Consider the following 14716-nt stretch of genomic DNA (forward strand, 5'->3'; position numbering starts at 1 on the left):
AAGTTTGTGGAAGCATGAGAAGCAGAGTCCTTGGGGTCACTGAGGATTACAGTATCTGGAACTGCCTCCTCCCAGCCACGTACTACTCCCAAGGGTTCTGGGGACAAAAAAACATCTCTTAAGGTTTGACGTATGTCTTCCTCTGCTTCAATGCATCCAAAACTGCCAGAATCCTCCCCCTCACCTCTCTACTCTTGTGTTTTCTGTGGCATCACAAGAATGGTTGAAATGGGTCTTGAGAGGAAAAGAAGTCCTCCTCTTCCACCCGCTGCTCTGCCATGTCCATAATGGCAGGCAGAGTCTGCTCTAGTAGGAACACAAAGGGATTGTGTCACTGATGCATGCATTGTCACGGCTCACTATCCTGTTGCCTCCGAAATGGTGACAGTAGAGTGCAGTATTGGCGTGGGGAAAAAAAGGCAAGTCGTCCTGAGCCGGTCACTGTGCCATACTCCCACATGTACTCATGATGATGGCTGTCTGCTGCATGTGCAGCTCCTGCAGCATTGCTAAAGTTGAGTTTCACCTGGTAGGCATGTCTCAAATCAGGCGTTTTTTGGGCAGGTGGAATGCCCGTTGAATTTCAGCCAATCGAGCAATGGATGTGTATAACCACCTGAAATGGCTACAGGCTCTTCTGGCCTGCTTTAGCAGATCTTCTAACCTGGGTACCTGTTTAAGAAATGCTTCCCCTACCAAATTGAGGACATGTGCCATGCATGGCACATGTGTCAACTTTCCCTGTTGAAGGGCGAACAGTAGGTTTATGCCATTATCGCACACCACCTTTCCTGGCTCAAGCTGGCATGAACCATCTCATGGCCTGCCCCTGCAGAGCTGAAATAATCTCTGCTATGGTGTGGTTCCTGTCCCCTAGACAGACCAGTTAGAGCTATGGATAACTATACTCTTTCCATCACTCTTTGCATATCGATTACTCCCATTTATGACATGATAGACAAAGCTACAGTGTTAAAAGCGAAGTATGGCCAAAGCTTTTTATTCGTACTTCTTTTGTAGGTCCCTTGTGACCCATTGTTAGCTGATAGTGGGCTATGCCTACTATTGCCTGCCATCAGTCGATGGGGCAGAGGCCTTCTGGGCACGGGAAGCATTCAAACAATATTGTCGAGATCCATCCTGCTGCCCTATTGACAGCAGGCTCCGTCTTTCAGCACGTGGCAAAGAGCCTTAAAGGGAACAAAATTTTTCCTTTACTTTCCCTGGCTGAGCCAAATCATTCTTTAATTTGTTTCTCACATGCTCCCCCTCCCAGACACTGCAGCTCACATTGGGAGGGTTTCAGCAATGGAAGCAGAGCTGTTAATCCAGAAAGTTAATCCACTGTCATCTCTACCATCTCCAGGCTTCAATGGATTGAAGCCTGGAGATGGTAGAGATGACAGTGAAGGAAGCACTTTGTTTGGCCTAACAGTTTGAGGACACTGCAGCCGTGAGCTATTTCAATAGAGTGCTGAGTTCGGGGATAGTCCGTTTGAGAACGACAGTGACTACAGGCGATTTGAACAGAGAAATCTGGTAAGAGCATAATCTTGGGGTGTGTGCACGTGGTGAGGTGGAGGTACACTTCTAGCAGCTGTGTTCCATATTGGGTCTCCTGTTCCCTTCCCATGACCCCATCTGAAGCCTTGTTGGTGATGGACTTATCCACATTGGACTCTGACACTCTGTTTTGTTTTACTTATTGATGCACCGTAAGAGCTATATGATTGTAGCCATATGTTAGTTTATGTTATTTGTAGCGCTGCTTGTGCTTATTAATTCGTTGGTACGCACCTTTTTTACATATTGACTGTCTTTAGGCAGCTGCTTTTTTAGGATTTTAGATTTCATATTGTCTTTATGCACATGAGATATTGCTGCATTCACTATTAAGCGCTGGGTGATTGAGTTTTAAGTTTTCTTAGTACTCGGTCCTTTTTGCATATACTGTAGTTCTACTTTAAATAACTCCAAATAATGGCTGGTCCTTGCCATGTGTAACAAGTATTACTTATATTCTATAAATAAAGCCCTGCTATCATTCAACTGTATTCGGTGAGTACAGAACTAACTAGATCTGTTGCACTTGGGTAAAGGTAAAACTAAATATATTAGGCACTTCTTTGCCTAAGGATGTTTGGCCAATGTGACAGTTAATATTTCAGTACCTCTTAATAGATAGCCTATATATTAATTCACATTGTATATAGCTTTTGGATTGCATGATTAAGTATTTAAAAGCAAAGTTGGAAGCAGCTCTCATTAGCAGCCAAGTATTTAGAATTTGTGGTAATTTGGAAATTCTGTACCTTCAGAAAGAGCTGAACCCCTAATATATGGATTATATAACAATATTTACAATGATCTAACCTGTTTGTGATAATTTATTGTAAATGCCACGCTGCTAACTTCATGTAAACGTAATTTAATGTGCCTGTGCCTGTGCCTGCTTATAAACTGGAATTTAGTAGCAACAAGTATTGCAAAGAATCTTCCTCTTTCACTTTTTGCCCTGCTCCCATGAGATCAACAAAAGTTCAATGACTTGATGCTGGGAATTACTGCTCTTTAATCAAGGGAGGGGGGATTAGGAGGCTCTGAATGGACTAAGGGCTGTGAGGGCAGGGCTTTAAATGATAAGGCTCTGTCTTTCTACTTGACAAAGATAAGCATTGGGTGTAGCATATAATAAGTTTTTTATTCTTACTGTTAAATCTTTATCTAGAAAGCCATTGAAGGACACCGGGATGAAGTAATTCATAGACATAGGTATTATGCTGCTGCCTTGTTATTTTCTTTATTTTCTTTTCAGAGACACCAACATTCAGTAATTCATAGATGTACGGAGTTTGTTTATGAATTACTAAATCCCATTTTCTTTTAAGAGAAAATCAAAAAATTACATTTTTGTTCCTACTGTAAAATCTTTTTTATGAAGTTTATTGAGGGACTTGGGCTTGAAGCAACTGTCAAACTCCTAAAGGCAGCAGCATAAGCCATAGCTCTACGATTTACTTCATCCTTATGTCTCTCAATAGACAATAAAGAAAACTTGTTTGGTCCAGCAGTGTTGTAAACAGAGAATGAGGCTGATTTACTAATGAAGTTTAGAATTTTAAAATCATATGTGAGTATTTACTTCAACTATCCAATCATGAGAAAATCAAATTCCTGCTCACTTTGAATACCCAATCATGTGCAGATGCTTTTCATATATATGGATAAATACATTTTTTAGTTAATATTTTCAACATCTTTAACCACTTTACCGCTGAGTACCGTAGTACTACTGCGGCAAAGTGGCTCTTGTAGGTCTGACGACGCAGACCTACGTCGCCAGACTCCTCCCCCTGTAGGCGCGCTCCCGCTGTTTTCATTCACAGCGGGAGTCGAGCCAGGGGAGGAGCGGCGGCGATCGCCGCTGCTCTGCCCCGATCGTCGGGGAATCCAGTTTGGAGATCCGCCCGCCTGTGTAAACAGAGCGGGCGGATCTCCTAAGTGACAGGGAGTGACAGATCGGAGTGTTTAGCATAGCTGGACATCCGATCTGTCCCTGTCTCACACAGTCACCTCCCCCCCCCACACGTCAGTAAGCACCAGGCATACATTAACCCCTCCCTCTCCAATAAAATTAACCCCTTCCCTGCCAGTGTCATTTTTACAGTAACAGTGCATATATATAGCACTGATTACTGCAGTAATGTCACTGGTACCCCCAAAAGTGTCAAAAATGTCAGTCAAGGGTCCGATCTGTCCGCCGCAATGTCGCAGTCCCGCAAAAAAAATCGCAGATCGCCGCCATTACTCGTTAAAAAAATGACATAAATCTTTCCCTTAGTTAGTAAACGCAATAACTTTTGCGCAAACCAATCAAAATACGCTTATTGCGATTTTTTTTTACCAAACATGGGTAGCAGAAAACAAATTGGCCAAAAATTAAAAAAAAAATTGTTTTTTACATCTTTTTTGGGGGGAATTTCATATAAAAAAATGTTAAAAATATTGTTATTTTTTCAAAATAAACGCTCTTTTTTTGTTTATAGCGCAAAAAGTAAAAATCGCACAGGTGATCAAATACCACCAAAAGAAAGCTCTGTTTGCGGGAAAAAAAGGACGTAAATTTTGTTTGGGTACAGCGTCGCACGACCGCGCAATTGTCAGTTAAATTCGCACAGCGCCGAATCGCAAAAAGTGGCCCAGACGTAAGACAGCAAAATGCTCTAGTGGTAAAGTGGTTAATAAAGCTGAACTCCAGAAAACTAAAAAGTCCCCTCTTGGAGTAGGGCTGCACCCACACTGCAGGGGTTAACTGCTCAGTTTATGTCTAGGCTGCTAGACCGGTCCCTGCAGCCTCTTTTCCCCCATGCTCCAGTGCTCTAATTATCTCTGACATCATCAAGACCAATGCAGAGCCTAAAGCCCTGCATTAGACATGAGGGCACCAAGGGACAGTCCACTGGCGGAGCAGAGGGGAGTGCTATTTGCTATGGGAGCGGAGGATTAGGTAATTAAAAATGTTTTTTTAATGTCCCCTAAACTAAATGAACAGTTAACCCTTGCAGTGCTGGCACAGCTCTACTGCAAGTGAGGAGTTTTTAGTTATCTGGAGTTCGGTTTTAAATCAGCCTCAACACGTTGGTGCTTTCTAGATTCACATATATTTTTATCTTCTTATATCTCTGAATTTGTCAATCATTTTGACATGCAGTTTTCACATCACGTGCTCAGGTGTGTGACAACTTTATCTTAGAGGTACAGTTCAATCAAAATAAAAAAAAAATAGTAATAATCTTGGAGAACACCCTATCTGCTCAGTAAGTCAATCTCTTGTGCAGGAATTGGATTCCTTTCCCTTTGGTGGGTAAACCGGTGGTTTGAGAACCCCTGCTGTGATCTACCTGCAGTATCCACAAACACACTTTGGACTTTGTGCTGTCTCTCACATACAGAAATAATTGAGTACTGTCCGTGATACTTTTTTTTATTTGCACTAATATCCAAATTTTATTTACCCCCTTATTCAAGGTCCAAACAGTACTGCTAGGACTTTAAAGAAGGAGTTGACCCCGAAAGCTTGTCCTTGAAATTTGAATATTAGAGCAAATAAAGAAAGTATCACGGAGAGCACTCAATTGTTTTTGTACTAATATGGCTACAATCACCTTGCATACAGAAATAGTCATTACTCTCAAGGTTCCACCAGCTGCCATTCAGATTTAAGCCGACCTTATAGTTTGGAATATGAGTGGTAATGCAGGAAGCAAAGAAAGGGAGTTACTTAGCATAGGCTTAAGAATATTCCTAGTGATCCTTTGAGATGCTATCTGGACTCTCATCACAGTAAATTACATAATACTCAGATTAAGGTACATTGAGTGAGCATTCTGACTTTACTGTCTGAAGCTGCTATTTAGGCAAATTTGAATTCAGTCCATTATATACTGTCCCCATGCTTTCCCCATCTCTCAAACCCTGCCTAATATGAGTATCTGCTATTCCGTATCACAATTCTGCAAGTTCCAACCGCTCACCTGATAGATTTCCTATCTGCAAAAATCCTTTCGGAATGTTTCAAATTTCCTGTTACCTTCTGTAACCCTTCCTGTGGACAATCTCTTGCTCTTATTCTCTCTGTATTTCTGTGGCAAACTGTGATTTATACACTGTGTACAAAGTACATGACCCATAGGGGTTGATTTACTAAAACTAGAGAGTACAAAATCTAGTGCAGCTCTGCATAGAAACCAAGCAGTTTCCAAGCTTTTTTGTCAAAGCTTATATGAACAAGCTGAAGTTAGAAGCTGATTGGCTGCCATGCAAAGCTACACCAGATTTTGCACTCTCCAGTTTTAGTAAATCAACCCCACAATGCCTGTTTTAGGTTTATTTTCCTGGATGTCCCTAAATTTAGTTGGAGTTTGAGGGCATTGCACGTCTTTTATTAATGGTAAGGAAAAATGTAACAGAAAACAACTGCTTAGACAACATATGAAACTCATTGCATACCTTGTAAGTTGTATAGTCCGTCTCTGGATTGTCAACTTGTACCACAATGTACGCATGAAGAAAGTTTGATGCAATCATATCTGGGACAAAGGGAGTGTTCTCTTCTTGAAACACAATAGCCACAATATCATTACCAATGTGTCTCTTCCTCTGCAGCTGAAATGATTAAAATATTAGGACTGATGATATGTGTAGACACATGTTTTATTAATATTGTCAGTGACATAACTATAGTCATAGCAGCTGCTGTGGGGTTTAGAAATGGGAGGGGGGCCCCACTAGGCGGGTTGTTGAGGTAACAAACATATAAAGGTAGAGGTAGCACAGTACTGAATCTTCAACCCTGATCCTCTGCGCTTTCCATTCTAGAAGAGTATCAATTATAGCTACCCAGCAACATCACATTGTCTAAGCCAGGGGTCTTCAAACTATGGCCCTCCAGTTGTTCAAGAACTACAATTCCCATCATGCCTAGTCATGTCTGTGAATGTCAGAGTTTTACAATGCCTCATGGGACTTTTAGTCCTGCAACAGCTGGAGGGCCATAGTTTGAAGATCCCTGGTCTAAGCTCTGGTGTTGACTTTTGTCAAAGCTTAGACAGGGAGATGATGTAATTTACCCTAGAAGACTGGTGGAATCTTATGGTGGAGAAAAAGTACTGCAAGAGGGCATCTCTGGATTGAAGGTTGGTGTTGCAGTATAAGCTTGTTCTTTATTTCTAAACATGCTGGACACCAAAGTAAAAAAAAGAAAAAATGAGCTCTGTTTTAAAGTAAAAAATGATTATGGATATAAGGGGATAAAGCCCCTTTTGGTTTTCCTTATGTCACTGGCTATGAAAGAAACGGACAGCTTTACAATTTGTCATTTGCAGCAAAATAAATAATTTAACAATGAGAAGGTAGTAAAACTGAAGCTCCTATCGCTGATTTGTTGTTATAGGTATTAGCTTTCAGGCTGTCATCCTAATCCTGGATTCACTAACTAGAGAGTCGCTGGCCTGGAGAAAGCATACAAGACATAGTCTTTTGGTTAAGTGAATATGAAACATTACATATTAATATGTTGGATTCTTCTTTTCAGCAGGCAGGTGGAGCTTTACCCTCATTTTACTTTTTTACTTCTGCCAGTTTAATTTACAAAAGCAAGTGAAAGTGTTACTTTGTGAACAGCTCTGCCTGAGGTTTCATTCAGACATAGTGAGCCTCAATGCAGGCAGGCACTGTATACTAATTTTAGGTAACCCATTGCGTTATGGGAATTGTTTGTCGTGTATGAAATATTTAACCACTTGCCGACTGCCTAACGACTATTTACGTCGGCAGTCAGCCCCTCACAGGGAAAGCGACGTAGGTCTACGTCGCTAGCCTGTAAGGGTTTTGAGAGTGAGTGCGCGCCGCCGGATGCGCGCTCCAGCTCCCGCTCGGTCACTGACCCCCCCGCGCTTGTGCCCGGCGGACCCGATGTCCGCCGGGCACTCGCGATCGTCCATGACAGTCAGTCTTCCCTGTGTAAGAATGGTGATCAAACGGTTCTACTAAGTAGGACCATTGATCACTGTTCTTACACATCAAGCCACAGCCAATCACAGTTAGAAACACACCCCTAGGGACACACTTAACCCCTCCCTCTCAAAAAAAAGTTAACCCCTTCACTGCCAGTGTCATTTTTACAGTAACAGTGCATATGTATAGCACTGATTACTGTAGTAATGTCACTGGTATCCCCAAAAGTGTCAAAAATGTCAGTCAAGGGTCTGATCTGTCCGCCTCAATGTCGCAGTCCCGCAAAAAAAAAAATCGCAGATCGCCGCCATTACGCGTTAAAAAAAAACAACAAAAATGACAAAAATCTTTCCCTTTGTTAGTAAATGCAATAACTTTTGCGCAAACCAATCAAAATACGCTTTTTGCGATTTTTTTTTACCAAACATATGGTAAAAAAAAATTGGCCTAAAATGTTAAAAAACATTTTTTACATTTTTGTTTTGGGAATTTCATATAAAAAAATGTGAACAATATTGTTATTTTTGCAAAATTGACGCTATTTTTTTGTTTATAGCGCATGATCAAAAAATCGCACAGGTGATCAAATACCACCAAAAGAAAGCTCTGTTTGTGGGAAAAAAAGGACGCCAAATTTGTTTAGGTACAGCATCACACGACCGCGCAATTGTCCGTTAAAGTCACGCAGTGCCGAATCGCAAAATAGGCCCTGGTCAGGAAGGGGGTAAAATCTTTTGGGGCATAAGTGGTTAATTGTAAATCAAAGATTGAATACATATAGAAAAACTGACCCAAAGTCAATAAATATTTAATTTAACCAGGAGGATCATGTCATTTTTTAATACTCTAAATAGTTTGTCCCAGGTACCCACTGGTAGGCTGGCAAGGAATGAAAGAGATATGGGGGTCACAACAACTAAGTCCAAACTGACTAGGGGGCAGCATGTGGGAAAGGAAACAGGTGGGGAATTATTTGTTGAAAAGGCTGTCAGTATTTTCCAAATTAAAGTGCCTTTATTTAAATCCCTGGTGTAGCAGTCTGCCCAGCCAAATCCTATACTCCTGGCTATGCTCTAAACCTTTTCAGACAAAGCCCCAAATACTTGACTATTAAACCTGGAACATCATGCAGATAAGCATTATGTAGCTGATGAAATCAGAAAAGGACACCATAGCTTGAAGCCAGATAGGCTCCGCAAATTTTATATGTTTGAGAATTTTCCATTTTTATGCATATTTATAGTGTTCTGGAACAGTCAATTGTTCTTCCTATACATGCAATAAGGCACTATAGTTTTTTTGTATTCCTAACAGCAAATGATCTACTGTCTCATCTGAAAACATCAAAACATCCGAGTTCTATAAGCTTTACTGATTATTGTAACAGAAAGCTGATTTTTTTCCCCCCTAACCTTTTTTATGCAAAGAAAAGGATGCCCAACTATTTTGTTAGCCCATCTGCTTTTTTTAGTGGGACAAAGAATTTTTCATGCAGTATACAGTCGTATTATATATTTTAGCCCCAGGTAGTTCCCACAGTCTGGGTGGGTGTAATAGAGCAATTTTCTCAGTAAATTGAACATTTTTGGCGTGCTCACAGTATGAAGTTACAAAAGGACGGTAAATTGCACATATAATACGTTTACATCAAATCATGATGGATTGAGCTTGTTTTGATCTGTTTAATGGATGAGGGTTTTTGTAGCTGGACATTTATTTATTTTTAGATAAGACAAAGTCCACTTCCATCATCTTTCAATAGAGAACATGGATGTATCATATGCTACACAGATATCACCCACTTCCAAGAACCAATTCCACCAGTTTACAGCTCTGTCTGTACTGTGCCTTCCATAGGTTCAACACCTACATCAGGGAAGGTACAGGATAATCGGAAACATAAACTGGAATTCAGTGCAACTAAATAAGTTATATTTAAATGAAACCTATAATGAAATAAGTTCATAAAATTGATAACCTGTCCAATGGGGGTTGCTGGGCCTTCCTTCTGACATAAAGAATTCAGTAATCTAAGTCATTGACATGGAACAAGTATAAAAATCATTATTTACAAATTTGGTTCTGACTTTATTGGCTCCGTGCGTGTCCTGGGTCAGGGATGCATAAATTATTGAATCCAAGAAAGACCGGATAATTAGTGTTTTAGAAGGAGGTTAGCAGAGGTAGCCTGCATGTATCTCTCAGTACAGGCTTTATTTAAACACAATGATCACCTCAACCTTGTTAATAATAAAAAAAAAAAAAAAGAAAAAATGTAAAGGGCTTTTTTTACGATTGTTATTTCAATGCCTAATTCACATGAAAACTGATGAATCTAATGCCGAATTGAAGTCACAGAAATTGAGAAGCAGTTGGGGACAATCATACCATGTGGGGTACATGGCTATTAAGAGAAAAAAAAGTTGTGAGATTCAATTTGGTTTAAGTGTACATTCACTCAACTGAATCACTCATTGGATTGCTATATTTCTCCCAGAGTCCAGTGGTAGGTTTACCCTACCAAACGTCCAGCGACTATTCCATGCCACAGCCTTTAAGAAAGAGAAATGGGTTCCTTGCTTCTCCATTTTCTTTAATACAAATTGAATAAACAGGTAATCCAGCTTCAAATATGAGAAAAGGACATTTCTTTGATATTTACTGCTCAATTACACAGGTTATGGCAGGTGGGTGTGCAAGATAATGATGCTTTAATCCCTTTGAGCTATAGGAAACTGATAGAGGACTCCACTTGCTTGCATTCTCCGAAAACTAAACCTAAGCTCTCCTTCTAAAACAATTCCTATTTATCAGTGCACAGATCTTTTTTTTATAGTCTACATAATAAACAGATACTTCTGCTACACTCTACATGCAAGCCTTGTATATTTAAGACCATATACTGTATGCAAATATGAGTTTTGGCACAAAAGTTTCAAATGCCTTTACAGCTCAGGGTCTGGAGCTACTCTTCATATCCTTCTAATATTGGGTTAAGCCGACAGCTTCACTCTTATCAATTTTCTTTATTTATGTTGGTGAATCTGACATATGGAGTTTTATTACTAACCACAGATAAAAACCTAATACTATAAACCAAACTACCTTTTGCAAACATAATAAAAAAAGAGTCACCCCAATTAAACTAAAAACACATTTGTAAAACAAACTATTGTGAAAGAATTTCTCCTACTTATTGCGGGCAATTTTGTTAGTTGAAATAAACTATTCATCTTAATGTTCAGCTTGTTTATGGCAAGTCCTCTTACCATATTGGTTTGTATTACCCCGCAGATTACACCCAAGCCCTGTGTTGTTTATCTGCATATAGGCATTAAAAAAACCATCTGACTAGAGTGTGACCTTGTGTATGACAATTAGAATGCAAAATCATTGTACCTGCTGAGTATCTCCTTCTGTAAATGGTAACTTTGTGGATACATGAAACATGATCTCCTTTTCTCTAAATACAGTGTATATAGATTCTGTCCCTGTCTGTCCATGTGCCACATCCAAACCTCCTCGAAACCTGGAAAAGAAGGTTATGCGTTATAAAAAATAACGATTTCATCATAACTAATCTATATATCACTTAAAGCCTAATTCCACATTTCACTTCTTTTAAAATAGTTTTTTGGGGCCAAGCTGGCCCAAATTAACTTTTTACTGCACTAACAGCTGCACTTGATGGGCACTCTGTATTAACTGTATGTAGCCTCAACTACATACAGTATGTAACGCTGTGTTCCCGCAGTGGGATGGGGATTTCCTTTTTCACTTCTGATACAGAATAGAGTTGGGCTGAGCACTGCTTAGCCATTAACAGAAAGCTTTTCTGTTTTTTGAATTAATACAAAGCTCCCTCTGATTTGCTGAGACAGGAGGTTGATGTCATGATCTCCGCCTCAGCCAATAAGCAGAAGCATTGAATTCATTCATAGCAGTGCTCAGCCCAATTTGATTTTGTTCTGGGAGTGGATAGGGAAATCCTCATCCCCACTGCCAGAACACAGTGATGTATGTAACTATTAATACAGCATGCACAGCAAGCGCACCTGTTAGTGCAGTAAACAGTTCATTTGGGCCAGCTTATTTAAAGTGTAATTAAATGTTGTGTTAGGCTGGCTAGATGATTATGCAATTTTCTTTATTTCAACCACGGAATGAAGGAAAGAAAATGCTAGTTTCTCCCATCAATACAGTCAGTGTTGATGGAGGAATCCCTCCCTCTGCACTATTGTATTCTGACAGTGGGAGGTTTTCCAGCTACCAGAATGCAATGATCACTGCTGGAGGCTATAGCTTCTATCTGTGATCATATGGACAAAAAAAAAAAAAAAAACAGACAGGCTGGTTGTAGTGAAGACGATCGATAAATAGCCCTTAGTACAACCAGCCTGCCCATAGAAGAGTAGAATATCGTCCGGTTCCTACTGAACCCTTCACATTTTGATCTGTCTATGGCTGGCATTAGGCTTTAGGATTGCTATAAGCTTCATACATTAATGTTTTTCTCAGAAATGGTGACTAGATATTTAGATTTATTTAGTAGCATAGTGCAATAAGCAAAGGTATTAGACAAAGGGGTTGATTTACTAAAATTGTAGAGTGCAAAATCTGGTGCAGCTGTGCATTTTAGCCAATTAGCTTCTAACTTCAGCTTGTTTAATTTTTTTTTTTTAAACTTGTCTTTATTGAAAAATTGAGTATCTCAAATGGACAGTATGCATGGGAAAATAGCAATATCATAAGGTGCATAGTCTTAACAGAAGGTATAGTCATACAATATTAATAATGTTACATAACAAAGATCCACTAGGAACAGACTCAAACAGAGCCATTACAATTACCCATAAACTCGAGAGGTACAAAACTACAAAGAACTTTGTATTGTGCAGTAATTAGTGCTCACCCATACCTACAGTTTATTAAAAAAAAAAAAAAAGATTAAGCAAGCATTTTTCATGATAGGTTTTTGAATACACACCACTCTATGACCATCCAAACATATAAAATGAAGGTGAATACATACAAAGGGAGGCAGGGCCAGATTAACGTAGGGGCTATTGGAGCTGCAGCTCCAGGCCCCTACCTTTATATAGGCCCCGGGTTGGCCATATTCACCGTTACCGCTCTTCTGTCACTTGTAAACACAGAAGTCTGGCTTCTATGCTCGCTTCCCCAGGCAGCTCCCTCAGAACCTCCCCACACAGCACGAAGGCCGGACAAGGAGGGACAGTTGCCGATGCATGGATGTGTTTATGGGCTTCAGAGACAGCATCCCATGTTGAATTAGGCATGCATGGCTGCACCCTTCCTCCTCTGGGTGCATGCCAAGGCACGGCCCTTAAGGCCCTTCAAAATCCTCAGCACCAAGCCCATGATGCTCTTAATCCGGCCCTGAAGGGAGGGGGGCAGTGACTAAATGGTGCATCATAATCACTAGTATCCTGAGAGTCTACCCATGGACCCCATATCTTAAAGAATTTCTTAGGGCAGTCTCACCCCTCATATGTTAGTTTATAGAGCAGAAGGTCCTGATTAATCAATTTTTTCAATAGGCTCAAGTAGGGCCATTAACCTTTATCCAGTGCAGAGTAATTGTTTTCCTAGCATAGAAGAGCAGTAGTCTAAGAAAACTCTTGGTATTGTGCCTCGTACACACTATGAGAAAATCTGGAAAATGATTGGCCAGTTTCCTTCGATGTTTCACAGCAAGTGGGAACAGAGTATAGAAATAATATACGAAAATTCTCATACAACAAAGGCTTTATTTTGTTATTTGTTGTTTCTGATCATGCACATACTTTCGTACCGGATATTTCTAAAAAATCATTCATTCTGTTTCTGTACGAGAAACATTTTGCCATTGTCCCTTTGGAAATTTCCATTCAGAAGGTCGGAATCAGCTGTTGAAAGTTGGGTACACACTATCAGAAAATCGCACGGTCGTTTCTTGGATGAAAATGTTCGCCTGATTTTCATATAGTGTGTACGGGCCACAAGTCAGTAGTTCAATTAGGCTTTGAAAAAAAAACCTGAAAGCTTTCTATGCATAGCTGTACAAGATTTTGCACTTTCCAGTTTTGATAAATCAACTCCAAAGTACTGTATAGTAACCTACTGCAAAGAATATCCCTTTTATTTTTCTATATCCACAGCCATATGAGTGAAATTTGCATTCTGGTTGGTTGTGTGAGTTACTGAACAATAGGAAGTTTTGGATTAATATTACATCTGTTAATGCTACTAAGACTGTTTCAGAGGCCAAACTTTAGTAGTTTGTGGTGGTTTAAATATAATACGCAATATATTACATCAATAAATGAAACAAACAAGGGAAGAGCTAAGACCGTGACAATAGCTGGTAATGTCAACGTTTCTGATTGCTGCATACACTGCAACTTTCCCTTCATCAAAAGGAGAAAAGAAGCACAAAGAATGGGCAATCAAATCTATCCACAGAAAATCCTTGAGAAAAAAACATAATCAGCAAAACATCAACGTACAAAATATTGATTTTCAACCCATTTAATCTCACTTTTTACAAACAAAACAAAGCTATCATCTTGATGGCAAAAAGGCATTAAAAAATCTGTACTATTGATTTAAATTTCCAGAGTGATTCTTCCCACACTGTCACTTATGTTAGTCACTGCACACATTCTCAAAACGTACCCTTTGAAGTCTTGTAGTAATACAGTATCTCCCAGTAAAGCCAAGAACTCTTTAAAAGCTGCACTTTCCTCATTGTTGCCAAATAATTCTTCTTCTAACGTCTGCAAATTAGGAAAATGGTGATAGCATCAGTTAACAAATCTATTGCACAGAACTGTTAAGAAATCCAGACAGGTTAGATCTAAAATGGCTGTGTAAATCCCCCACTCCAAATTAAGAAAATATACAGTATAGCCATAATATGACATAAGATCATTAAGTGCCTTCTTCTGACTTCCCCAGTATGATCCATAAGTTGGGGAAATGTGCTGAACGCTTATATATGACCATGCATGAATCCAGTGTTTTCAGCCTTTTTTCAGTCAAGGCACCTTTTAAAATTCTGCACAATCTCGAGGCATCCCATTCTAAAATGCAAAAAACAAAACTATGGGCTCTTTCACACGGTCTGCCTCCGTAGGCGGATCCGTGCTGCTCAGAGGGGATCGATCCATGATCCCCGCTGAGCCGGGCGGATGACAGC

At 39.8% G+C, this 14716-nt stretch overlaps 1 protein-coding gene across 1 annotated transcript in view; it reads right to left on the reverse strand.

Annotated features, from left to right (window-relative positions):
- Positions 1–14716, reverse strand: part of RAP1GAP2 (RAP1 GTPase activating protein 2) — a 949148-nt gene that overhangs the window by 67184 nt on the left and 867248 nt on the right. The window contains exons 12-14 of the mRNA XM_082245390.1: positions 14194–14294; positions 10915–11044; positions 6010–6165 (exon numbers count right to left, since the gene is read on the reverse strand). Coding sequence (XP_082101516.1) covers positions 6010–6165; positions 10915–11044; positions 14194–14294 — 387 coding nt within the window. The remainder of the gene's footprint in view (positions 1–6009; positions 6166–10914; positions 11045–14193; positions 14295–14716) is intronic.

The sequence above is a fragment of the Pelophylax lessonae genome (assembly GCF_965119305.1).
Source record: "Pelophylax lessonae genome assembly, chromosome: 2".
NCBI classification, from domain to species: domain Eukaryota; kingdom Metazoa; phylum Chordata; class Amphibia; order Anura; family Ranidae; genus Pelophylax; species Pelophylax lessonae.